This window comes from Chaetodon auriga, chromosome 16 (assembly GCF_051107435.1).
Source record: "Chaetodon auriga isolate fChaAug3 chromosome 16, fChaAug3.hap1, whole genome shotgun sequence".
Taxonomy (NCBI): Eukaryota; Metazoa; Chordata; class Actinopteri; order Chaetodontiformes; family Chaetodontidae; genus Chaetodon; species Chaetodon auriga.
The window spans coordinates 9,227,866-9,255,386 of NC_135089.1; the positions used below are offsets into that span (position 1 = coordinate 9,227,866).

At 42.1% G+C, this 27,521-nt stretch overlaps 3 protein-coding genes across 4 annotated transcripts in view; 2 read left to right on the forward strand and 1 right to left on the reverse strand.

The window, feature by feature from the left end:
* aatka (apoptosis-associated tyrosine kinase a) overlaps window positions 1–2,079 on the reverse strand; it is a 31,178-nt gene extending 29,099 nt beyond the window's left edge. The window contains exons 1-2 of one of the 2 annotated variants that reach the window (XM_076751944.1): window positions 1,721–2,079; window positions 1,451–1,560 (exon numbers count right to left, since the gene is read on the reverse strand). In XM_076751944.1, the coding sequence (XP_076608059.1) occupies window positions 1,451–1,532 (82 nt within the window). In that variant the 5' untranslated portion in view covers window positions 1,533–1,560; window positions 1,721–2,079. The remainder of the gene's footprint in view (window positions 1–1,450; window positions 1,561–1,720) is intronic. The other variant, XM_076751945.1, reaches the window with a different exon arrangement.
* Window positions 966–17,346, forward strand: LOC143333727 (immunoglobulin lambda-1 light chain-like). Its single transcript, XM_076751957.1, has 6 exons — window positions 966–1,598; window positions 2,626–2,753; window positions 4,097–4,185; window positions 4,278–4,603; window positions 16,042–16,075; window positions 16,824–17,346. The coding sequence occupies exons 3-6, from the start codon at window positions 4,146–4,148 to the stop codon at window positions 17,147–17,149; spliced, it is 726 nt and encodes a 241-aa protein (XP_076608072.1). The 5' UTR covers window positions 966–1,598; window positions 2,626–2,753; window positions 4,097–4,145; the 3' UTR covers window positions 17,150–17,346.
* An 835-nt stretch (window positions 17,347–18,181) lies between these two features.
* LOC143334115 (immunoglobulin lambda-1 light chain-like) lies at window positions 18,182–27,521 on the forward strand. Its single transcript, XM_076752657.1, has 4 exons — window positions 18,182–18,221; window positions 18,314–18,632; window positions 26,137–26,177; window positions 27,005–27,521. The coding sequence occupies exons 1-4, from the start codon at window positions 18,182–18,184 to the stop codon at window positions 27,328–27,330; spliced, it is 726 nt and encodes a 241-aa protein (XP_076608772.1). The 3' UTR covers window positions 27,331–27,521.

Here is a 27,521-nt window from a genome sequence, read left to right on the forward strand (position 1 = left end):
GCCACAGTTAGCAAGCATTTTATCCATACTTCAGCTGGGAACCATTTATCTGGCTTCAAATTAAAAGATTGCTCTCCTCTGATAGGTTTGTATCATATTTCACCGCACAGAACCAGGGATAGCCAGCTCAGCATCCACTACACACACACACACACACACACACACACACACACACACACACACTCCATGCCAAGAACTGCTCTTGTCATGGTTATCTTAACACGAAACCAATCTCTTGTTTGTTGTCGCAGTATATTTTAGAGCAGAGCGGACTATTATCTGGAACAGGTCAAGCATTACTTATGAACAAATCCTTCAGTTATGATGTCATATCAGTAGTCTTATGTGATCAGCGATCTAGAGATTTACTTAATAATCTAAATGCTCTCTGCGTTTTGCGTCCAAAACGCTCTGTGTGATGATCAAAAGCATCTGCTGTAGATTTGAAAATGTCCTCTATCACTTCTCTTGCTATGGTGCTTTGCTTGACAGTCAAATTACTACAATGCTGTGCAATGTTGTTGCCATTGCACACAAACTTCCCACATGCACAGGGACAGCATAGGTCGTATAAATAGTCGAAGTGGCTTTAAATGGAGGCCCCTTTTAGTGCCACATTCTGAGAGGAGATGCACAGGAGAAGAAGTGGGGAGTCACAGGAAGGTAGATGAGGGCGGAATAATTGGACAACGAGGGATCAGAGATCACAGAGCGTGCAGTTTGGGGAGGACAGATAGGGCCTGAAACTTGAGAGCCACTGAGCTCACTGTCATTTGTATGCTCAGCACACTGCGCTCTGTGCAGGGGCTCTCTCAGTCCTGTTTACACTCCTGCACACAGTTATTTATTCTGCTCTAATTCGAGCCCTCACACAGGCTGTAAGCACAAGCATGACTTCCTGTTTGGGGGTCCCTGTAGCACTGCAGGAGCACCTGGGTTCTCCTTCGCCAAAGGATCCCAGAATCCCTCGACAGCCAGGGGATGATTAAACACAGCGACCAAATGGGAGACCGCAACCTCAAGCGCTTGAGCCTCACACCTCTGTCAGCCGGTCACCTCTGTAATGTTGAAGTCAGTCGCCACCCTGATCATAGCACACACATGTACACACACAGCTGCAGGAATGGATGTGTTGGACTCGATGTGTTGGACTTGTACTTTTAACCCTCCTGTCACCAGCTATAAGGGACTCAAAGGAAATATCCATACCGGAGCAAATCTTTTGAGGTTTGGGCTTACTGTCATGATGATGATGATGATGATAATGATGATGATGATGATGTTATGGCAATGATGCCACTGCTGGTGACTAAGAAAATGGCATATACAATGAATGTAGCACCGAGAGACCGCGCATGGCCCTGCATCAAACACAAGCTTGATTTTGAAGAAACGTGAAAATCACAAGGTCTGCAGCAAATGGATAAACGGCCTCATTCAAGTCACTCACCTGTATCAAAGTGGGAGCTGAAGGCAAAACTGGGATTGAAAAACGCCGAAGACATGACAATCACATGTAGGGCAAAGACCATCCTCCTCGTTGCAGAAGACAGCAAAAGCCTAAACACGAAAAGGTCAAGGATAAATTCCCACCTCAGGTGCGTTTCAGACTCAGTAACCTGTGGTCGAAGCAGTAATGCGCAGCATTTTATTCCATCGCACTTCACAGAGAGACCCCCGGCAATCCTGCTCCACCTTCAGCTCGAACAGATTTGGATACAGATGTTGACATTTCCCCACATCTGTTAGTTTACTTGTTTGACAACAAAATCCCGTCTCACGATTATTCTGGACGGGTTTACTGTACCCACTCGGTCAGCCGGTGAAACGCTTATCCGTTATTTACACCAATAAAATAATGACCGCTACAAACATTTGGTCACCTCCCATTTGTGTTCCTTTCAGAATAAACCTCTGGCTGCTCTTAGTCTCGTACTGCACGTCAAATACCGTTTTTCGGGAGAGCAGAGGGGTCTTTTCTATTCTTTTTCTTTTTTTTTTTTCTTCTTTTTTTACAAAGATGCGTCGGTCAGCGATGCGCATTTGGGTTTCAGCTTCGGCACAGAAAGAATGAGCGACATCTTGCACCAGAGTCAAGTGATAGAAAGCATGAAAGTATTTCCGTTTAAGCCTTTCAAAATAAAAAACGCATGGGCTAGAGGACTAATCTTTTCCTTTTACTTTGAAGGCAAAGCCACGCAGAGCTCCGGCTTTCTCTGGCGCACTTGACGCAGCCGTTTCTAGAGGAATCCTGCTGGGGATCGTGCGCGTGCGCCTCCTTGTGCGTGCACGTGCGTGTGTGTGTGTGTGTGTGTGTGTAATCGTTTTAAACAATACTTGTACTGAAATGCTTCCATTTACTCAAGTTAAGGCCACATGAACATCACCATACCTCATATCCTAATTGTCCAGCAGGTGTGTCCGGGAGGAGGCGACGAAAGACACCGAGGACCGGGCCACAAACAAGCGGACTGCAGTCTGGCTGCATGGGCAACATTATGTTTGGCTTCAGAGACTCCGGAGTTTTGGGCCCGTGAAAGAATCTGCTGAGTCCATTGTGGCCAGACTGCCACAATAACCCCATTAGCAGAGACGGATTTTTTTTTTCTTTTCTTTAATTCCTAGGCACATCGTTGACACGCAGTGGGAAGGTAACCGGAAGAGACATGCAGGTCGACAGCTGTGTGGGAAAGGAGCCAATGGTGAGGTGATTTGCAGAAGCTGGGAAACCGAACAGAGCTTCTAGTGGACAGGTGAGGAACGGCAGGCAGCAGAGGTGTGTTGAGTGATGGAAATGATGCGTGGTTTGGTATTAGTTTGATAAAGTTATCAGTCAGCATGGACCATTTTAATTGAATATTTATTGCATATGCACATTTTCAGTATGTGGAGACTGGATGCACACGTGCGTGTTTGAGTGCAAACAGGTGTTGCTGCAGGCATGAATCATGTTGGTTCTGTGGGACTTGACTTTTTATTCAGATGTTGTTTCTGTTCTGTAGATTTGTGCGAACTGTTTTGTTGATCATTCAAACTGACTCCGCATGAACAGACCCCAGATGTGCGGGACCATGTGTGCATTCTTCAGACAGAAATAATCTTTAAACCAATTCAGTCAAAGCCAGCTTGCTTATGCTACATGGCATAATACCTACCTCTGCTGGTTGTCAGCAGTAATGCAGACAAAGTCCTGGCGTTAGATGATGACGAGCTGCCACCACATTGTCTCAGACCTAAACACGAAATTCACAAATGAATGATCTATTACATTGCATTGTGCTGTGTACAATGTATGTATGGTGCATTTTATTTATTTATTTAGGAGATTATTTGTTTATTTAAATTGAAGAAGCAATTGCATTTTTATGCACTATTGCCCAAATAGTCTTTCACCTGTTTATTTGCATGTATTTCTTTCAATAGATGAATCATTTATTATTTTGACTTTATGTGGCACAACCTGATGGCAGCAAATAGGGGAACTATGCAAGAGAAGGTGTTGTTATTCAGTTGAATGCACACAAGAGAGCAGCACAGGACTACTATTGGAAACACATACACAAGCACAAAAAAAAAAAAAAAAAAAAAAAAAAAGCCTAGATTTCACCAGAATGAGGACTCATTTTTCAACTCTGCTATCTCATCTGCCGGATGCACCTGCAGGCGTCCTGTCTTTATTTAGCTTTATGTAAATTAAGAGGTTCTCTGCAAAACTGCCCTTGACTGGAAAAACACAGATGTTCAAAACCTGCGCTAAGTGTCTCCTTGAAACTTGTGAAAAAATCTGCCAATATGAAGAATTTTTGAACTGTTAGTCAAGCAAGGAAATAAAGGGTGTATGCATGGCATTAATCCCAATCAGTAGGCTCAAAGATCAGGACTATTACAATAAAATTACACACTGTACAACATTTTTTGGTGCAGGGGGTTCACCTACACTGATAAAAGATTATGTGAAATAAGACAAATGTGCCAAAGCATGCAGATTGAAGCAAAGCTCCTCCTCCTGTCAGTCACTCTCAGTTTCAGTGTTGTCTTAAATTGCTCCTCCAGCACCTCCTCTCCTCATCCTCCAAACCCTCTAATCTGTCAGCAGGAAGCTCACTTTCCAAGTTCCAAGGCCATTCTCAGCACACACTGACAACATGCTGGGGACCCTCTGCACTCTCATCACTGCTCTAACATGTAAGGAGGCTGACTTACTGCAGCTTTGAGCTCATGTTGGATTCATCAGTCTGTGTGTTTCTCTTGACTTCATGTCATCTTCTTGTTTCCAGGTGTGAGTGGTGTGACGGTGGTGACACAGAAGCCTCCTGTTGTGGCGCTGAGGACAGGAGAGACAGCCACCATGGACTGTAACCTGGGCACGGTGACTGACTGTGGTTCTTGGTGGTACAAACAGATTCCAGGAGGAGCTCCTCAGTTTGTCTTAGATATGTATCACAGCTCAAGCTCTCCCATCTATGGCTCTGGTTTCTCGTCTCCAAAGTTCACATCTACTCATCAGTCACAATCAGATTATCGTTTGATCATCAACAATGTGGAGGAGGGAGACTCAGCAGTCTATTACTGTCACACATGGGACAACTCTGCTAAGCAGCACGTATCACAGTGATTTACACTGTGACAAAACCCTCCTCACTAACTACTTCTGCTTTCTGACTCTCTCACACATGTCCACTGATAATAGAGCCACAAACAGGCTCAATGTAACATCCCACTGTGTACAATCATTTGTTTTAAAAAATGTAAATAATTTGGTTTTCTTTGCCCAAAAATATATGAAAGTTCATATTTATATGTATATGCACATAATTTGTAGTCATTCTTTTACAATCATAATATTAATAAACTTATTGAAGGCATGAAACAGTAAAAACATTCCACCTTCATCCAGAATAAATAAGGGTCTTTTTCTTTCTTTCTCTCTTTGTGCATCAGGATTCACATCTGGTGCTGTGTTCATATTTTCTTTACTCACTAAATGTTCTGGGGGTCTGGTGGACCAGCAACATTGTGGTTTCAAAAGATTGTTTTGTTTGTTCTATTTACATATAGTTAAATGTTTATGTCAACCTTTGTTCAGCTTTGTTCTGAGCTTTATGCCTATTTCTGTGTACGTACATTGAGAGCAACAGAAAACCAAATTCATTGAGTGTTTAAACATGATTGTGACTGAACACTGTTTACTGCTCATACTGTAATAAACAACTGTGAGAAACCATCAATCTGATGGTCCAGCAACATCATATTTATAATGTGATCATATTTTTTTGGTCTTTAGACTCAAACATCACCTTAAAAAGAACATTTGTACCACCCCTGAGAATATTAACACTACTTCTCCTCCTCTTCCTCCTCCTCCTCTTCTCCTCCTCCTCAGTGTCTTTATAAGCTTCAGTCTCTCTTCTCCTCACACTCCAACCCTGCTCACCTCTCAGCTGGACAGTAAGGGACGTTTACAGCACACACTGACAACATGCTGGGGACCCTCTGCACTCTCATCACTGCTCTAACATGTAAGATATTCTTCTCATTGTTTTCATAGCTCAGATTTTCACACACAAACCTTTCACTCATGGATTTTTCTGTGTTTGTTGACAGATGTTGATGCAGTGATCGTGCTGACCCAGACGCCTGCTGTCCACACAGTTTCTCCAGGACAAGAGGTTGTTCTCAACTGCAACATTCAGAGAGATGATAATGCTTATGTCTACTGGTATAAACAGGTTCCTGGTGAAGCTCCTCAGTATGTTCTGAGATTTCACCATAGTGAAAGTTCACCCACCTTTGGAACAGGATTCTCCTCAGACAGATTCAACTCTAAAGCCTCATCAAACACAGATTACCAGTTCATCATTAAGAGGGCAGAGGCAGGAGACTCTGCTGTCTATTACTGTCTAACATGGGACAACTCTGCTAAAGAGAGGGTATCACAGTGATTTACACTGTGACAAAAACCTCCTCACTAAGTACTTCTGCTTTCTGACCCTCTCACACATGAACTAATGCTCTCTATAACTACTCTACATGAGACTTTAAAAACAACTGAAAAGTCAGTTTCATCAATCTAATCTTGACCAATTTCATGTCAAAGTTTGTTCCAAATCTCTCTCAACACTGAACTTAACAAAATAATTAGATTCAGCATTTGTTGTTTTCTGTTTTTCATTTTATTCTTTTCATTTGGACGAGACAGAAAAAACACCAACGACTGATAAACAAAGATAAACACAGAATTTCATTCTCACTGTTTGGGATAAATATATGTGGTAAACATCTGTATTGATCAGTCAGTGGAAATGATGAATCACTTCTGTTTGTGGTCTCAGAGACTCCGTCTGTGAAACAAGATTAAATCCAATGGATTTGAATCAGCTCCATCTGTGTGATTGGTGCTGTCAGCACTTTTTATGCAGGATGCACCTGCAGGCCTCCTCTGCTTATTTATAGCTGCATGTAAATGAAGAGGTCAAGTGTCAGCTCTCTGTGAAATCAGAGGGAACTCAGTTCAATCCCTTTTATTAAGAAGTGAGCAAAGAAACAAATCTATGACAATAAAAGTGCAGGAAGTCTTTTCCAAATCATCATGTTGTCATATTTTGGGGTCGGGGGGAGACATTGTCTACAGAGACAATAATGGAGACAGAAAAGACTTTTCCCTTCACGGAAGATAAGAGAGCAACAAATGTGCCAAAGCATGCAGATTGAAGCAAAGCTCCTCCTCCTGTCAGTCACTCTCAGTTTCAGTGTTTCTTAAATTGCTCCTCCAGCACCTCCTCTCCTCATCCTCCAAACCCTCTAATCTGTCAGCAGGAAGCTCACTTTCCAAGTTCCAAGGCCATTCTCAGCACACACTGACAACATGCTGGGGACCCTCTGCACTCTCATCACTGCTCTAACATGTAAGGAGGCTGACTTACTGCAGCTTTGAGCTCATGTTGGATTCATCAGTCTGTGTGTTTCTCTTGTCTTCATGTCATCTTGTTGTTTCCAGGTGTGAGTGGTGTGACGGTGGTGACACAGAAGCCTCCTGTTGTGACGCTGAGGACAGGAGAGACAGCCACCATGGACTGTAACCTGGGCACTGTGACTAACCGTGCTGCTCGATGGTACAAACAGATTCCAGGAGGAGCTCCTCAGTATGTACTGAGTTTTTCTCACAGCTGGTGGTACCCCGGCTATGGCTCTGGTTTCTCGTCTCCAAAGTTCACATCTACTCATCAGTCACAATCAGATTATCGTTTGATCATCAACAATGTGGAGGAGGGAGACTCAGCAGTCTATTACTGTGCTACATGGGACACCTCTGCTTCTGCAGCTGTATCACAGTGATTTACACTGTGACAAAAACCTCCTCACTAAATACTTCTGCTTTCTGACTCTGACACATGTCCACTGATAATAGAGCCACAAACAGGCTCAATGTAACATCTCACCATGTCCAGTCATTTGTTTTCAAAAATGTAAATAATTTAGTTTTCTTTGTCCAAGAATTGACAATAGTACATATTGATTAGTATGTTGCGTTCATTCATTTATGATAATAATACTATTCATAATAAAGTCATTGAAGAAGTGAACCAGTAAAAACATTCCACCGTCATTCAGAATAAATAAGGTTCTTTTTCTCTTTGCACATCAGGATTCACACCTGTTGCTGTGTTCATATTTTCTTTATTCACCAAATGTTCTGGGGGTCTGGTGGACCAGCAACATTGTGGTTTTAAAAGATCGTTTTGTTTGTTCTATTTACATATAGTTAAATGTTTATGTTGACCTTTGTTCAGCTTTGTTCTGAGCTTTATGTCTATTTCTGTGTACGTACACAGAAATAGACATTGAGAGCAACATAACCAAATTCATTGAGTGTTTAAACATGATTGTGACTGAACACTGTTTACTGCTCATACTGTAATAAACAAATGTGAGAAACCATCAATCTGAAATCCAACAACATCACATTTATAATGCCATCATATATTTTTGGTCTTTAGACTCAAACATCACCTTAAAAAGTATTTACACCACCCCTGAGAATATTAACACTAATGTAAACTCCTCCTCCTCCTCCTCCTCCTCCTCCTCTTCTCCTCTCCTCAGTGCCTTTATAAGCTTCAGTCTCTCTTCTCCTCACACTCCAACCCTGCTCACCTCTCAGCTGGACAGTAAGGGACGTTTACAGCACACACTGACAACATGCTGGGGACCCTCTGCACTCTCATCACTGCTCTAACATGTAAGATATTCTTCTCATTGTTTTCATAGCTCAGATTTTCACACACAAACCTTTCACTCATGGATTTTTCTGTGTTTGTTGACAGATGTTGATGCAGTGATCGTGCTGACCCAGACGCCTGCTGTCCACACAGTTTCTCCAGGACAAGAGGTTGTTCTCAACTGCAACATTCAGAGATATGATGGCAATTATGTCAATTGGTATAAACAGGTTCCTGGTGAAGCTCCTCAGCATGTTCTGAGATTTTACTACGGGAGCAGTTCACTCAGCTTTGGAACAGGATTCTCCTCAGACAGATTCAACTCGAAAGCCTCATCAAACACAGATTACCAGTTCATCATTAAGAGGGCAGAGGCAGGAGACTCTGCTGTCTATTACTGTGAGACATGGGACAGCTCTGCTTCTGCAGCTGTATCACAGTGATTTACACTGTGACAAAAACCTCCTCACTAACTACTTCTGCTTTTTGACCTGATGATCGTGAAGCCATCAGCCACTGTGATCTGTGATGTTTTAAAGAGAAACACTGCTCCTGTTTCAGCTGATGATTTTTCATTGTTGTTTCTTTTTTACAATTTTACATTTTTTTCTTCTCATTCATTATAAAATAATCAACCTTTTAAATATAATTATCAACCATAATCTTAAAATTCCTTCTTGATATAAATCCTCTGGACATGTCATGATGATGTTACACAAACACTTGTTTTGAATTGTAATCAAGTTACATTTTCCGTCTTCATTGACGGGTCCAAATGTCATCTGCTCACCAGAAGTTAAAAACACGAAAATCTCTGTCATGTGCAGCTGAAACAAAACAAAATGAAAATCTTTGATTCACCTGGCAACATGTCAAAAGATTCAGTGATTCATGAAAACGTTTCATAGGGGATGCTCAAGACAATGAGGGAAGGACCCAAATGCAGACAGTCCAGACAGACAGGGAGAGGTCAGTGATTTATTGTGAAAATAGAGGTGCAAAAGCTCATTGAATCAGAAGACAGACAAGGGTCAAAACCAGGAAAGCAGCCTGAACAGACTTATTCAAAGGGATTAGGAAGAGAATCACAAGTCCATGGATCAGGCAGACGGTCAGGTTGGAGGTCCAGGTCCAGGTCCAGGTCCAGGTCCAGGTTCTGGTATCAGGATACAGGTTGAGGGTCATTCTGGCTGGAAAGCAAGGAATGAAACAACATTAACAATCTGGCCAAAGACTGAGAAATGGGGGCTGGTCAGTGGAGCGACACACTGATGAGGGAAATGGAGAACAGGTGAGCAGGTTGGTGAGGAGAGTCAGGTGACTTCCATGGAAAAACATGAGCCTGGAGGAAGTGAGACGTGGCTGGAGACAGGGGCCGAGAACAGAGTGAGGAAAAGGACAACTGAGGCCGACATTGAGACAAAAGTAAAGAGAACATTTATGTGATGAGAACACAAGTGGATTTAACAGTCAAAGGACACATCTGTGAGTGTGAAGCCCCGAACCAAAGCTCAATGTTTTCCCTGCATGTATGATGAAAAATCTCACTGTTTAATATCCAATATCTTCTCAATGGATTCACCTGATTTTTCTGGCTTTAGATGTGAAAATAATTTACATGAATCCCACTTGATGAGACAAGCACTGAAGCTAACTGCTGCACAGCTGTCACAGAAACAAACAGTTAACAGATGAAGCTGATTTGACTCCATCAATGTGCTGCATCACCATGAAGCCTGAGCCCATGAAGACTGGAGACAGATGGAATCACCTGGAGTCTACAAGCTGCTGCTGGTGGAGGAAAGCCAACAGGTGGAGGATGGAACCTCTCAGTTGAATCACTGGGATCATCCTGAGGGAGATGGAGGTGACGGGGAGGTGCTGGATTGCACAAACAAAGGTGTGAAAGACAGAAACACAGTGAATTATTTAAAGGACAGCATCCGAGGAGTGATTGGCTCAAGGTCCTTCAGCAGAGAGATCATTGGCCAGATGTGATGATTGTGTATGAAATGGATGTTGAGAGTGAGGCAAAACAGAAGTGACGCAGTCGAGAGCAGAAAATAACAGAAATAAATGAAACCAGTGTGGAAACTCCTCCTCCTCCTCCTCCTCCTCTTCTCCTCTCCTCAGTGTCTTTATAAGCTTCAGTCTCTCTTCTCCTCACACTCCAACCCTGCTCACCTCTCAGCTGGACAGTAAGGGACGTTTACAGCACACACTGACAACATGCTGGGGACCCTCTGCACTCTCATCACTGCTCTAACATGTAAGATATTCTTCTCGTTGCTTTTATAGCTCAGATTTTCACACACAAACCTTTCACTCATGGATTTTTCTGTGTTTGTTGACAGATGTTGATGCAGTGATCGTGCTGACCCAGACGCCTGCTGTCCACACAGTTTCTCCAGGACAAAAGGTTGTTCTCAGCTGCAACATTCAGAGATATGATGGATATTATGTCAGTTGGTATAAACAGGTTCCTGGTGAAGCTCCTCAGCATGTTCTGAGCTTTGACTACGGGAACAGTTCACCCGACTTCGGAACAGGATTCTCCTCAAACAGATTCAACTCAAAAGCCTCATCAAACACAGATTACCAGTTCATCATTAAGAGGGCAGAGGCAGGAGACTCTGCTGTCTATTACTGTGAGACATGGGACGACTCTGCTGATGCAGCTGTATCACAGTGATTTACACTGTGACAAAAACCTCCTCACTGATTACTTCTGCTTTTTGACCTGCTGATAGTGAAGCCATCAGCCACTGTGATCTGTGATGTTTTAAAGAGAAACACTGCTCCTGTTTCAGCTGATGATTTTTCATTGTTTCTTTTTTACATTTTTTTCTTGTCATTCATTATAAAATAATCAAGATTTTAGATATAATTATCAACCATAATCTTAAAATTCCTTCTTGATATAAATCCTCTGGACATGTCGTGATGATGTTACACAAACACTTGTTTTAAATTGTAATCAAGTTACATTTTCCGTCTTCATTGACAGGTCCAAATGTCATCTGCTCACCAGAAGTTAAAAACACGAAAATCTCTGTCATGTGCAGCTAAAACAAAACAAAATGAAAATATTTGATTCACCTGGCAACATGTCTATAGATTCAGTGATTCATGAAAAAGTTTCACAGGGGATGCACAAGACAATGAGGGAAGGACCCAAATGCAGACAGTCCAGACAGACAGGAAGAGGTCAGTGATTTATTGTGAAAATAGAGGTGCAAAAGCTCATTGAATCAGAAGACAGACAAGGGTCAAAACCAGGAAAGCAGCCTGAACAGACTTATTCAAAGGGATTAGGAAGAGAATCACAAGTCCATGGATCAGGCAGACGGTCAGGTTGGAGGTCCAGGTCCAGGTCCAGGTCCAGGTTCTGGTATCAGGATACAGGTTGAGGGTCATTCTGGCTGGAAAGCAAGGAATGAAACAACATTAACAATCTGGCCAAAGACTGAGAAATGGGGGCTGGTCAGTGGAGCGACACGCTGATGAGGGAAATGCAGAACAGGTGAGCAGGTTGGTGAGGAGAGTCAGGTGACTTCCATGGAAAAACATGAGCCTGGAGGAAGTGAGACGTGGCTGGAGACAGGGGCCGAGGACAGAATGAGGAAAAGGACAACTAAGGCCGACATTGAGACAAAAGTAAAGAGAACATTAATGTGATGAGAACACAAGTGGATTTAACAGTCAAAGGACACATCTGTGAGTGTGAAGCCCCGAACCAAAGCTCAATGTTTTCCCTGCATGTATGATGAAAAATCTCACTGTTTAATATCCAATATCTTCTCAATGGATTCACCTGATTTTTCTGGCTTTAGATGTGAAAATAATTTACATGAATCCCACTTGATGAGACAAGCACTGAAGCTAACTGCTGCACAGCTGTCACAGAAACAAACAGTTAACAGATGAAGCTGATTTGACTCCATCAATGTGCTGCATCACCATGAAGCCTGAGCCCATGAAGACTGGAGACAGGTGGAATCACCTGGAGTCTACAAGATGCTGCTGGTGGAGGAAAGCCAACAGGTGGAGGATGGAACCTCTCAGTTGAATCACTGGGATCATCCTGAGGGAGATGGAGGTGACGGGGAGGTGCTGGATTGCACAAACAAAGGTGTGAAAGACAGAAACACGGTGAATTATTTAAAGGACAGCATCCGAGGAGTGATTGGCTCGAGGTCCTTCAGCAGAGAGATCATTGGCCAGATGTGGTGATTGTGTATGAAATGGATGTTGAGAGTGAGGCAAAACAGAAGTGACGGAGTCGAGAGCAGAACAGAACAGAAAAAAATGAAACCAGTGTTGAAACTCCTCCTCCTCCTCCTCCTCCTCCTCCTCCTCCTCTTCTCCTCTCCTCAGTGTCTTTATAAGCTTCAGTCTCTCTTCTCCTCACACTCCAACCCTGCTCACCTCTCAGCTGGACAGTAAGGGACGTTTACAGCACACACTGACAACATGCTGGGGACCCTCTGCACTCTCATCACTGCTCTAACATGTAAGATATTCTTCTCATTGCTTTTATAGCTCAGATTTTCACACACAAACCTTTCACTCATGGATTTTTCTGTGTTTGTTGACAGATGTTGATGCAGTGATCGTGCTGACCCAGACGCCTGCTGTCCACACAGTTTCTGCAGGACAAGAGGTTGTTCTCAACTGCAACATTCAGAGATATGATGATGTTTCTGTCAGTTGGTATAAACAGGTTCCTGGTGAAGCTCCTCAGTATGTTGTGGCTTTTAACTATGACGACAGTTCACTTGACTTTGGAACAGGATTCTCCTCAGACAGATTCAACTCTAAAGCCTCATCAAACAGAGATTACCAGTTCATCATTAAGAGGGCAGAGGCAGGAGACTCTGCTGTCTATTACTGTCACACATGGGACGACTCTGCTAAAGAGGACGTATCACAGTGATTTACACTGTGACAAAAACCTCCTCACTCACTACTTCTGCTCTCTGACTCTCTGACACATGAACTAATGCTCTCTATAACTACTCTACATGAGACTTTAAAAACAACTAAAAAACCAGCTCCATCAGTTTTTCTTGAAAGACCAATTTTACATAAAAGTTAGCTTACTAATCTCTCTCACCACTGAACACAAAGAAATCATTAAATTCATCCTTGTTTTCTGCTTTTTGTTTTGCAGATGTGTTCATTTGCACGAGACAGCACAGTGAAAAACACCAACGACTGGTGAACAGAGATTCATTCTTGACCTTGGGTCAGGAGCCAGGAGAGTGAAGGAGGAAGACCACGCCCAGACAGACAAACACGAGCGCCGAGTCCACATGGGTGTTTTTCAACAATGTAGATTTTTCATTTTGTCCACATGCAGACAGTTTTAGGTCAGCTTTTGGAAGACTCCTTCCAGGGTGAAAATGATCAGAAACTCAGTTTGCAGTGTTGACGTGTTGACAGGGAAAACCGAGCGTGCACCGTTTTCTCCTTTGTTTGTAGAAACACTGACAAACACAGACAAAATGTTGATGTGGTGCTTAAATAATGCTTTTTTCTCCCTTAAGTTTATCCAACTCAACATCAGAATTGCACCACTGCATGCAGAAAATTCCTTTGACAAAGTCAACTGGACATTTCTTTGCATGCAGAAACTTGGTTTTGAGGAGTCGTTCTCTCAGTGGATCAAACATCTCTTTAACTCTCAGTCTACATCGATGATAATCGATAATCACACCTCTCAACACTTCACACTGCAGGGGCCAAAAGACAAGGATGGCCACTCTCTGTATTATTGTTTTCCATTTTCATTGAACCTCTTGCAGCTGCCATTTGACAAACCATTTGTGCACAACCTGTTCCCACTTCTGTCCTCTGGTGGGCGCTACAGAGCTCTGTACACCAAAACAACCAGACACAAGAACAGTTTCTTCCCACAGACCATCACTGATGAAGAGTCAAATCAGTCACATGGTGTCAGAAACAATCACTGTGCAATAACCCTGAAACACTAAACATCCACAGAACCTGAATTATAAATGAAGGATTTCAGAGTTTCAACAGACATTTTTCTAACAAAAATATATCAAATACAAATGTGAGCATGCTACATACACACATGTGTCCATGCATATTGTCACTTAGTGGTTATAAAGCAGCCTGTTACATTAATTATTCAATGATTATTTCAGCTCTATTTGTACTCCAGGCATTATTTGATGTTTATTGTTGTTCAAACAGCATCTTAAAAAGAACATTTGCGAGAATATTAACAGTGATGTAAACTCCTCCTCCTCCTCCTCCTCCTCCTCCTCCTCTTCTCCTCTCCTCAGTGTCTTTATAAGCTTCAGTCTCTCTTCTCCTCACACTCCAACCCTGCTCACCTCTCAGCTGGACAGTAAGGGACGTTTACAGCACACACTGACAACATGCTGGGGACCCTCTGCACTCTCATCACTGCTCTAACATGTAAGATATTCTTCTCATTGCTTTTATAGCTCAGATTTTCACACACAAACCTTTCACTCATGGATTTTTCTGCGTGTGTTGACAGATGTTGATGCAGTGATCGTGCTGACCCAGACGCCTGCTGTCCACACAGTTTCTCCAGGACAAGAGGTTGTTCTCAACTGCAACATTCAGAGATATGACAGCAATTCTGTCAATTGGTATAAACAGGTTCCTGGTGAAGCTCCTCAGTATGTTCTGAGTTTTTTATATGGGGGCAGTTCACTCAGCTTTGGAACAGGATTCTCCTCAAACAGATTCAACTCTAAAGCCTCATCAAACACAGATTACCAGTTCATCATTAAGAGGGCAGAGGCAGGAGACTCTGCTGTCTATTACTGTGACACATGGGACGACTCTGCTTATGCAGCTGTATCACAGTGATTTACACTGTGACAAAAACCTCCTCACTGATAACTTCTGCTTTTTGACTCTCTGACACATGAACTAATGCTCTCTATAACTACCCTACGTGAGACTTTAATAACAACTTAAAAGCCAGTTTCATCAATCTAATCTTGACCAATTTCATGTCAAAGTTTTTTCCAAATCTCTCTCAACACTGAACTTAACAAAATAATTAGATTCAGCATTTGTTGTTTTCTGATTTTCATTTAATTCTTTTCATTTGCACGAGACAGAAAAAAAAACAACGACTGATAAACAAAGATAAACAGAGAATTTCATTCTTACTGTTGGGGATAAATATATGTGGTAAATATCTGTATTGATCAGTCAGTGGAAATGATGAATCACTTCTGTTTGTGGTCTCAGAGACTCCGTCTGTGAAACAAGATTAAATCCAATGGATTTGAATCAGCTCCATCTGTGTGATTGGTGCTGTCAGCACTTTTTATGCAGCATTTCACCTCCCAAACATCAAATCAGTCTCCATAAGTTCATGTTTGTTGCAGTTTTACAACAGGCTGTTCATAAGAGGTCTAACAGGGAGTTTGACCTCTCTGACGTTGAATTGACCTCAAACATCAGAAATGTCACCATGTGTCAAAACATCTTTCACTTTTCTACACATTGAGTTTTAATGAGGTCATAAGAAGAACATATTGAATATATTTGCACAGACAGCAGTGGGTCTGTGGGTCTCCAACAATGTCAACCAAACACAGGGTGAACACAGCAATCAACTGCTTTGGTTGAATTTGATGGTTTGAAGACGACTTTTGGCTGCAGCAAGTTAAACAGAAGCAGACTGATGAAGTGAACGATGTTGACAGTGAAAGTTGGTCTCAACAGGATGTTTCAGTTCCACTCCCCTCATCAGTGAGAGTCAGGAGGTTTTTGTACGGCCATGTGTACAAACTGAATCACTGTGGTATTCGGACAAGGCACCAAGCTGACTGTGACAAGTAAGTACTTTTTAACTGATCACAAAACAAGACAGATTCTCTGTTTCTGAGTCAAATTCGGTGAAAATCATCAATTCATATCAGGCTGACTGTTTAGAAAGTCAAACATGTTGTTGAGTGAATTTCACTTTGACTTCTTTTCATCTGCTTTAATGAAGTGTTTTGATGGCTGAGCAATTTTAATATTTGGACAAAATGTACAAAATTATTTGATTTTATTTTTTCAAACCCTTTGTATCATTGTAAAACCAAATGCTAAATAATCTGTCAAATGTAATTTATTCTGTCATATCAACACTAAATCGTTGAGTTTAATTTATTAATATTTACTTGCTAATCTTCCAAATTTTTAGGGAGTTTTTGTTGTTTTTTATGTGAATGAATACAGTTGTTTTTTTCTCTGGATGATTAGACAGACAACAGCAAAACAGCTAAATGACCACTGATTTCCTGTCGTGCCATTTGTGAGACACAGAAAGTGACTTCATGAATTTTTTCAGTGTAAAAATGATCCTGAATGAATCCAAATATTTCTACGTTTGTAACTGATAGACTTTGTTTGAAACAGGAAGAGTGCTCATATTTTAGGCGATGGTTTCAAAATGTTTTCACTCATTTAAAATGCTTCACTTCTTCACTGTGTTTGTCGTATCGTTGAAGAAAACAGTGAAATAATCTGCTGCTGTCGTGCTTTGTATCAGTGATTCCATTTGGAGTTATTTGATGAATGTCCTTGGTGTGTTTTCAGGCTCCAGCCTCCCTCCTCCTGTCCTCACAGTCTTCCCTCCGTCCCGTGCTGAGCTCCAGTCCAACAAAGCCACTCTGGTCTGTCTGTCCAGTCAGTCTGTGCCTTTTGCAGATGTGAGCTGGTTGTCTGGTGGGAGTCCAGTGAGCAGCGGGATCTCCACCAGCACCGCTGTTCAGCAAGCGGACCGGACTTTCCGAATCAGCAGCTCTCTGGCCATCCAGACGTCAGACTGGAACATGGATAAGGTTTACACGTGTAAAGTGTCTCTGGGCTCCCAGACTTCAGAGAAAAACATCGACAAGTCGCACTGTCCCACTGAAGAATAGCAGAGGAGCAGAATGAGCATTTCAAAGCTGCTTCTTTACTGTTTGTGCTGTTTGCTCATGACGAGGTTGACGTGTTAGAAAAGATGTGTCTGCATGCTTGTAATAAATGTTGTGACAGTGAGGTGGAGGTGTTGTATCAGCTTTGCAACTGCTGCGTTTGTCCAGACTCATTCAATAAAAAGTAAACATACAACAAACTGTGGACGACAAAAGTGTTTGTATTTATTTGTTTTCTTGAAAACATCATTTGAAACAATAATGTTCATCAAAATGTTGTAACTGTCAGTAGATTTTATTTTTCTCCTCATGTTCATCTCACATCTCATGAATCCAGGACACAGAGATAACAGACATATTTCTGTCTGATTATTACTTCAGTGTGTTTTCTTCAGAAAGCTACATTGTTATTAGGAGTTAATTTGCAATAAAAGCTCAACAGAGAGATTAAAATCACCTTTTTTGGTTTCAGTCACTTACAGTTGTTAAGACGTAGGAAAAACCGGATGAAATGAGCAAATGAAACTGAACGTTTATCCTCCGTCAGTGAAGCATCACCTCTCTGCTCCTCCCTCTCTTCCTTCCCAGGATGCACCTGCAGGCCTCCTCTGCTTATTTATAGCTGCATGTAAATGAAGAGGTCAAGTGTCAGCTCTCTGTGAAATCAGAGGGAACTCAATTCAATCCCTTTTATTAAGAAGTGAGCAAAGACACAAATCTATGACAATAAAAGTGCAGGAAGTGCTCTTCAAATCATCATGTTGTCATATTTTGGGGTCGGGGGGAGACATTGTCTACAGAGACAATAATGGAGACAGAAAAGACTTTTCCCTTCACAGAAGATAAGAGAGCAAGAAATGTGCCAAAGCATGCAGATTGAAGCAAAGCTCCTCCTCCTGTCAGTCACTCTCAGTTTCAGTGTTGTCTTAAATTGCTCCTCCAGCACCTCCTCTCCTCATCCTCCAAACCCTCTAATCTGTCAGCAGGAAGCTCACTTTCCAAGTTCCAAGGCCATTCTCAGCACACACTGACAACATGCTGGGGACCCTCTGCACTCTCATCACTGCTCTAACATGTAAGGAGGCTGACTTACTGCAGCTTTGAGCTCATGTTGGATTCATCAGTCTGTGTGTTTCTCTTGACTTCATGTCATCTTGTTGTTTCCAGGTGTGAGTGGTGTGACGGTGGTGACACAGAAGCCTCCTGTTGTGGCGCTGAGGACAGGAGAGACAGCCACCATGGACTGTAACCTGGGCACTGTGACTAACAGTGCTGCTCGATGGTACAAACAGATTCCAGGAGGAGATCCTCAGTTTGTCTTAGATGTTTATCACAGCTGGGGCTCTCCTGGCTATGGCTCTGGCTTCTCGTCTCCAAAGTTCACATCTACTCATCAGTCAAAATCAGATTATCGTTTGATCATCAACAATGTGGAGGAGGGAGACTCAGCAGTCTATTACTGTAAAACATGGGACACCTCTGCAACTGCAGCTGTATCACAGTGATTTACTCTGTGACAAAAACCTCTTCACTAAATACTTCTGCTTTCTGAGTCTCTGACACATGTCCACTGATAACAGAGCCACAAACAAGCCCAGTGTAACATCCCACCATGTACAATAATTTGTTTTCAAAAATACAATTTTGTTTTCTTTGCCCAAGAATGTACATATTTCTAAGTATGTTGCATCCATTCTTTTATAATAATATTTTTATTGAAGAAGTGAACCAGTAAAACATTCCACCTTCATCCAGAATCAGTTAATCAGGATTCACACCTGGTGCTGTGTTCATATTTTCTTTTCTCTCTTTTTTTTCGTTTATTGAATGGAGTTATGATACATATTGAAATGGAATTAAAAACTTCCAACCAATAAGTGTGTAATGAGGGGCACGACCACAACATATGGATATAGGTAGCAGGTGCCTGACGACATCTGTCACACCTGGGATCAACATCATCATAAATCTTAGTCAGCCTGACTTTGGTGAAGTGGACGCGATGCTGAATTTTACATTGGGTCAGACCATGTCTCGAGCAGATAGATGAGGTGTGAACCTGTTACGGCCCTGGCCGTATTGTGCTATGTGTTTGTTCCTGTGTGGTCCTGTGGCGTCTTTTTGTCCGGTTCGTGTTTTTGTGTGTGAGTGTGTGCTCTTCTTTTTTTTTGAGCAGCTGTGCTGGTCCTGCCCTCCTCCGTAAGCCAAGTGGTGTCGCTCTCCGATTGGTCCCTGCTGCAGCATCCAGCTCTCTTAAACCAGGGATTTCTCATTCGCCGGGGGACTCGGCTTGACAGCAGTGGCTCCCTTGTTTCTGGCGTTTTTGAACTAAAGAACTTTGTCCCCAGATCTCGGTTGTATATTGTGGTAGAGTTAGATTTGGTAGTGTGGTTTCTGGTGGTGGGTTTTGGATCTTCTTCAGGTTTTGGTTGGTCGTTTGTAACACTGTATATAGTTAGCACTATTTTGTTTTGTTTTGGCTGTGGCCCTTTTTTACCTGTACATCAGGTCTCTTTTTGTTAATACCAATAAATTGATTGTTTATCATTGAACCTGGTTTTGGTCGTAGAATATTTGTTGATTTGGAGACAAAGTTTGTTTTTCTGTCACTCTTTTATGTTGCGTCTTGGCTCCCCTAGACTGGGGCGTAACAGAACCCGACGCAATATCAGATCCAATGCTCCTCAGAAATCTCCCCCACGTTGTCTTCCCACTGAGTTCTTAGCCGGCGTAGAGAAACTGGGCGCAATGAGATAATAAGGTTATATAAATGTGACACCACACCCTCAGCAGAAGAAGGAGGAGACAGAAAAGAATCAAGTGCTGAGGCCTCAGGAAGACCTGGAAAGTAGGAATTAAGATTGTGAACAAAACTACGGATCTGCAGATACCTAAAAAACTGTGAATTTGGTAATGAAAACTTGTCGCGCAGCTGCTGGAAGGATCCAAATACATTTTCAATATCTAACTCACTAAGCGTCTGAATGCCTGAATTTGACCAGATAGAAAATGTTCCATCAATCAAAGATGGATGAAACATAGGTGTTCATATTTTCTTTATTCAGTAAATGTTGTGGGGGTCTGGTGGACCAGCAACATTGTTGTAGATTAATAGATAGAAAGATTGTTTTGTTTGTTCTATTTTCATATAGTTAAATGTTTATGTTGACCTTTGCTCAGCTTTGTCCTGAGCTGTTTGTCTATTTCTGTGTATGTAAATTGAGAGCAGCAGAAAACCAAATTCATTGCATGTGTAAAAATACTTGGCCATTAAAGCTGATTCTGATTGTTACTGAACACTTTTTACTGCTCATACTGTAAAAAACAACAGTGAGAAACCATCAATCTGAAATCCAGCAACATCATATTCATCATCTGATGATGATGATATTTCTTTGTCTTTTGACTCAAACAGCATCTTTAAAAGAACATTTGTACCACCTCTGAGAATATTAACACTGATGTAAACTCCTCCCCCTCCTCCTCCTCCTCCTCCTCTTCTCCTCTCCTCAGTGTCTTTATAAGCTTCAGTCTCTCTTCTCCTCACACTCCAACCCTGCTCACCTCTCAGCTGGACAGTAAGGGACGTTTACAGCACACACTGACAACATGCTGGGGACCCTCTGCACTCTCATCACTGCTCTAACATGTAAGATATTCTTCTCATTGCTTTCATAGCTCAGATTTTCACACACAAACCTTTCACTCATGGATTTTTCTGTGTTTGTTGACAGATGTTGATGCAGCGAAAGTGCTGACCCAGACGCCTGCTGTCCACACAGTTTCTCCAGGACAAGAGGTTGTTCTCGACTGCAACATTCAGAGAGATGATAGTGCTTTCGTCAATTGGTATAAACAGGTTCCTGGTGCAGCTCTTCAGCATGTTCTGAGTTTTTACTACGGGAGCAGTTCACCCAGCTTTGGAACAGGATTCTCCTCAGACCGATTCAACTCAAAAGCCTCATCAGACATAGATTACCAGTTCATCATTAAGAGGGCAGAGGCAGGAGACTCTGCTGTCTATTACTGTCAAACATGGGACAGCTCTGCTTCTGTAGCTGTATCACAGTGATTTACACTGTGACAAAAACCTCCTCACTAACTACTTCTGCTTTCTGACTCTGACACGTCCACTGATAATAGAGCCACGAACAAGCTCAGTTTAACATCTCACCATTTACAATCATTTGTTTTCAGACATTTAAATGCTTTTATTTGGTTTCTTCCCTCAAGAATTGAATTGAAGACAAGTCCATATTTCTGACTTTTTTGCATCCATTCTTGCACAATAATAATAACAATAAAAATAATATTAATAATAATAATAATGCACCATTAAAAACACTCCACCATCATGAATAATAAATGAAAGCAGCACTCAGACAAAGGCTGGTGATAGTTCAACACAGTTTATGTAGGATTTGGGAAAGGTGAGATGGATTGATGGTGAGCTAAGCTGGAGTTTACGGTGGAGTGTGTCAGGTGAGTGAATGGCTGGCAGACAGTGGACAGAGCAGAGCTGAACGGCAGAGCAGGGAGAAGCACAGCAGGCACAGAGAGCTGAGCTGTTGGCTGGAGAGTGGACTGGTGAGATGCTGAGCAGGACAGACAGACGGAAATCACAGAGAATGAGTGAACCTGAACACAGGTTAACACAGGATTAATCACAGATACAAACAACACGAGCAATCACAGAACTAGAGCTCGACTCGGCTGCAGCTTCAGCAAACTGAAGAATCTGGAGACGAGTGGCTGAAGAACCAGGGTTGATGTTGTGCAGGGTTGATGAGTCGACGGGCTGCAGGTGAGCGGCTTGGAGCAGGTGTGTCTGCTGAACAGCAATCAGGAAGTGAGGAGCAGAGTAGAGCTCCGACCACAACACATCCACAGACAAACACACAGAGAAACAAAGAGGGGAGCACAGGAGACACGAGGTCAGGGAGAAAACACAGGAAACACCAGGAATAACTGAACTTCATGAGTTCACAAAAGTATGGATTTTAAACTGTTTGCAATTTTCATAAAAACTCATTTGGATGTTGTTACATTTGTACACAAACTGTTGAACCTGCATTTCCAAAGTGGACACAACATGTTCCCACTTCTGTCCTCTGGTGGGCGCTACAGAGCTCTGTACACCAAAACAACCAGACACAAGAACAGTTTCTTCCCACAGACCATCACTGATGAAGAGTCAAATCAGTCACATGGTGTCAGAAACAATCACTGTGCAATAACCCTGAAACACTAAACATCCACAGAACCTGAATTATAAATGAAGGATTTCAGAGTTTCAACAGACATTTTTCAAACAAATACATATCAAATACAAACCTGAGCATGCTGCATACACACATGTATCCATGCATATTGTCACTTCATGGTTATAAAGCAACCTGTTACATTAATCAATTAATACTTATTCCAGCACTTTTTGTACTCCAGACATTGTTTGATGTTTATTGTTGTTCAAACAGCATCTTAAAAAGAACATTTGTACCACCCCTGAGAATATTAACACTGATGTAAACTCCTCCTCCTCCTCCTCCTCCTCCTCCTCTCCTCTCCTCACTGTCTTTATAAGCTTCAGTCTCTCTTCTCCTCACACTCCAACCCTGCTCACCTCTCAGCTGGACAGTAAGGGACGTTTACAGCACACACTGACAACATGCTGGGGATCCTCTGCACTCTCATCACTGCTCTAACATGTAAGGAGGCTGACTTACTGCAGCTTTGAGCTCATGTTGGATTCATCAGTCTGTGTGTTTCTCTCGACTTCATGTAATCTTGTTGTTTCCAGGTGTGAGTGGTGTGACGGTGGTGACACAGAAGCCTCCTGTTGTGACGATGAGGACAGGAGAGACAGCCACCATGGACTGTAACCTGGGCAATGTGACTGACAGTGGAGCTCACTGGTACAAACAGATTCCAGGAGGAGCTCCTCAGCTTGTCTTGCATTTTTATTACAGCTGGTGGTACCCCGGCTATGGCTCTGGTTTCTCGTCTCCAAAGTTCACATCTACTCATCAGTCAAAATCAGATTATCGTTTGATCATCAGCAATGTGGAGGAGGGAGACTCAGCAGTGTATTACTGTGAAACATGGGACGACTCTGTTGCTGCAGTTGTATCACAGTGATTTACACTGTGACAAAAACCTCCTCACTGAATACTTCTGCTTTCTGAGTCACTCACAGGTCTTGACTGGCAGTCAGCAAACAGCCACTGCTTTCTGTAACTTCCCCACACAAACATTTGCTAAATATAAACAATATTCACATGTGCAAAGGCAGGTCATGAGTTATTACACTGTTACAAAACTCACTGTTTACAGAAAATACTATTTTAGATTCACAAATGAATGATGTTTTTCCTAGAAAATAATAACAGGACTCATTATTAATGTGGATCATGCTAAGCTGGTTAGAGGACAATTTACAAAGTGTGATCAACCTGAGATAAGGGATAAACAGTTGTGTTTACTCCAGCTTCTTATTTTCTACCTGTCAGATCACAAAGTTCCTGACGAACAGGAAGCAGCAGGTGAGACTGGAGAAAATCACATCCTGCTGTGGCGTCCCTCAGGGATGTGTGCTCTCCCCACTGCTCTTCCCCCTCTACTCCAACGACTGCACCTCAGGACACTCGTCTGTAAAACTCCTGAAGTCTGCAGACGACACAACAACCATCGACCACATGACGCTGATGAGTCTTCATACAGATGGGAGGATGGACAGCTGGTCCTCTGGTGTCGTTAACAATCTCCCAGAACCCAAAGTGCACGTCCAACATCACCACAATCATCACAAAGGCCCAGCAGAGGATGAACTTCCTGTGTCAGGTCAGGAAGTTCAACCTGCCTCAGGAGCTGCTGGTCCAGTTCCACACTGCAGTCATCCAGTCTGGACTCTGTTCATCCATCGCTGTCTGGTTTGGATCGACCACCAAACAGGACAGAACAGACTGCAACAGACAGTCAGGACTGAAACATGTCCAGAGTCCTGTGTACACGTTACAGCTGACTCTGATTGTTACTCAGCACTGTTTATTGAACATATTGTCATAAACTACTGTGAGAGAGAACAATTCTGAAATCCAATGAAGACTCATTTAGCATCTGATCATCTTTACTTCATGTCATTGAAATGAAACAGCACTTTAAAGAGAACATTTGTATCAACCCTGAGAATATTAGCACTGATGTAAAGGTCATCATCAGACCTGCAATGACAACAAGAACAACAACAAAACAAACTGGAACAAACTGATTTGTGGATATTTATTCATGACTGAAACCAGTGTTGAGTGTTGAAACTCCACCTCCTCCTCCTCCTCCTCTTCTCCTCTCCTCAGTGTCTTTATAAGCTTCAGTCTCTCTTCTCCTCACACTCCAACCCTGCTCACCTCTCAGCTGGACAGTAAGGGACGTTTACAGCACACACTGACAACATGCTGGGGACCCTCTGCACTCTCATCACTGCTCTAACATGTAAGATATTCTTCTCATTGCTTTTATAGCTCAGATTTTCACACACAAACCTTTCACTCATGGATTTTTCTGTGTTTGTTGACAGATGTTGATGCAGTGAAAGTGGTGACCCAGACGCCTGCTGTCCACACAGTTTCTCCAGGACAAGAGGTTGTTCTCAGCTGCAACATTCAGAGAGATGATGGATATTATATCAGTTGGCATAAACAGGTTCCTGGTGAAGCTCCTCAGTGTGTTTTGAGATTTTACTATTCAGACAGTTCACCCAAGTTTGAAACAGGATTCTCCTCAGACAGATTCAACTGTAAAGCCTCATCAAACACAGATTACCAGTTCATCATTAAGAGGGCAGAGGCAGGAGACACTGCTGTCTATTACTGTCTAAAATGGGAGAAATCTGTCTATGAGTACGTATCACAGTGATTTACACGGTGACAAAAACCTCCTCACTAACTACTTCTGCTTTCTGAGTCCCTGACACATGAACTATTGAGCTCTCTATAACTACCCTACATGAGACTTTAAGAAACTACAAACCAGTTCCATCAACACCAACGACTGATAAACAAAGATAAACAGAGAATTTCACTCTTATTGTTGGGGATAAATATATGTGGTAAACATCTGTATTGAACAGTCAGTGGAAATGATGAATCACCTCTGTTTGTGGTCTCAGAGACTCCGTCTGTGAAACAAGATTAAATCCAATGGATTTGAATCAGCTCCATCTGTGTGATTGGTGCTGTCAGCACTTTTTATGCAGCATTTCACCTCCCAAACATCAAATCAGTCTCCATCAGTTCATGTTGTTGGAGTTTTATAACAGTCTGTTCATCAGAGGTCTAACAGGGAGTTTGACCTCTCTGACGTTGAATTGACCTCAAACATCAGAAATGTCACCATGTGTCAAAACATCTTTCACTTTTCTACACACTGAGTTTTAATGAGGTCATAAGAAGAACATATTGAGTATATTTGCACAGACAGCAGTGGGTCTGTGGGTCTCCAACAATGTCAGCCAAACACAGGGTGAACACTGTTACAGGACAAAATCCACATCCTGATGAGTTCAGTACAGCAGGAGCCATTTTTGTGAGTAATTATGTCTCTGACATTATATCAACTGCTTTTGTTGAATTTGATCGTTTGAAGACGACTTTTGGCTGCAGCGAGTTAAACAGAAAATGACTGTTATCCCATCCCTGCAGTCAATAACATCCAACCAGGTTCAGCTGCATTGTCTGAATGATTTTCCTCATTAACATTGGACTGAATTGACTGATGATATCTGGACTTTTAACATGTCCAGCACGAAAACAAAAGGATGCAGCAGAAGACTGAGAATCAGTCCTCAAGTCCAGCAGTGTTTGTGAACAGAAGCAGACTGATGAAGTGAACGAGATGTTGACAGTGAAAGTTGGTCTCAACAGGATGTTTCAGTTCCACTCCCCTCATCAGTGAGAGTCAGGAGGTTTTTGTACGGCCATGTGTACAAACTGAATCACTGTGGTATTCGGACAAGGCACCAAGCTGACTGTGACAAGTAAGTACTTTTTAACTGATCACAAAACAAGACAGATTCTCTGTTTCTGAGTCAAATTCGGTGAAAATCATCAATTCATATCAGGCTGACTGTTTAGAAAGTCAAACATGTTGTTGAGTGAATTTCACTTTGACTTCTTTTCATCTGCTTTGATGCCAGACTGTGTCTTTGAGGACAAAGTAAAGATCTGCTAATGATCAAAATGTGTTAAATGATATCTACAAATACTCTGAAGTGTTTTGATGGCTGAGCAATTTCAACATTTGGACAAAATCTAGAAAATTATTTTATGTTTTCAAGACTGATGACACTTTTGTATCATTGTAAAACCAAATGCTAAATAATCTGTCAAATGTAATTTATTTTATCATCTCAACACCAAATTATTGAGTTTAATTTATTAATATTTACTTACTAATCTTCCAAATTTTATGGAGTTTTTGCTCTTCTTTATGTGAATGAATACAGTTTTTTTTTTTCTGGATCATTAGAGAGACAACAGCAAAACAGCTAAACGACCACTGATTTACTGTCGTGCCATTTGTGAGACACAGAAAGTGACTTCATGAATTTTTTCAACATAAAAATTATCCTGAATGAATCCAAATATTTCTAAGTTTGTAACTGATAGACTTTGTTTGAAACAGGAAGGGTGCTCATATTTTAGGTGATGATTTCAAAATGTTTTCACTCATTTAAAATGCTTCACTTCTTCACTGTGTTTGTCGTATTGTTGAAGAAAACAGTGAAATAATCTGCTGCTGTCGTGCTTTGTATCAGTGATTGGATTTGGAGTTATTTGATGAATGTCCTTGGTGTGTTTTCAGGCTCCAGCCTCCCTCCTCCTGTCCTCACAGTCTTCCCTCCGTCCCGTGCTGAGCTCCAGTCCAACAAAGCCACTCTGGTCTGTCTGTCCAGTCAGTCTGTGCCTTTTGCAGATGTGAGCTGGTTGTCTGGTGGGAGTCCAGTGAGCAGCGGGATCTCCACCAGCACCGCTGTTCAGCAAGCGGACCGGACTTTCCGAATCAGCAGCTCTCTGGCCATCCAGACGTCAGACTGGAACATGGATAAGGTTTACACGTGTAAAGTGTCTCTGGGCTCCCAGACTTCAGAGAAAAACATCGACAAGTCGCACTGTCCCACTGAAGAATAGCAGAGGAGCAGAATGAGCATTTCAAAGCTGCTTCTTTACTGTTTGTGCTGTTTGCTCATGACGAGGTTGACGTGTTAGAAAAGATGTGTCTGCATGCTTGTAATAAATGTTGTGACAGTGAGGTGGAGGTGTTGTATCAGCTTTGCAACTGCTGCGTTTGTCCAGACTCATTCAATAAAAAGTGAACATAC

Coding starts and splice junctions, on each gene's coding strand:
- LOC143333727 (XM_076751957.1), top strand. CDS start 4,146: ATGCTGGGGACCCTCTGCACTCTCATCACTGCTCTAACAT. Junction 4,186..4,277: donor TCTCATCACTGCTCTAACAT/GTAAGGAGGCTG, acceptor TCTTGTTTCCAG/GTGTGAGTGGTGTGACGGTG. Junction 4,604..16,041: donor ACAACTCTGCTAAGCAGCAC/GTATCACAGTGA, acceptor TGAATCACTGTG/GTATTCGGACAAGGCACCAA.
- LOC143334115 (XM_076752657.1), top strand. CDS start 18,182: ATGCTGGGGACCCTCTGCACTCTCATCACTGCTCTAACAT. Junction 18,222..18,313: donor TCTCATCACTGCTCTAACAT/GTAAGGAGGCTG, acceptor TGTTGTTTCCAG/GTGTGAGTGGTGTGACGGTG. Junction 26,178..27,004: donor CACCAAGCTGACTGTGACAA/GTAAGTACTTTT, acceptor GTGTGTTTTCAG/GCTCCAGCCTCCCTCCTCCT.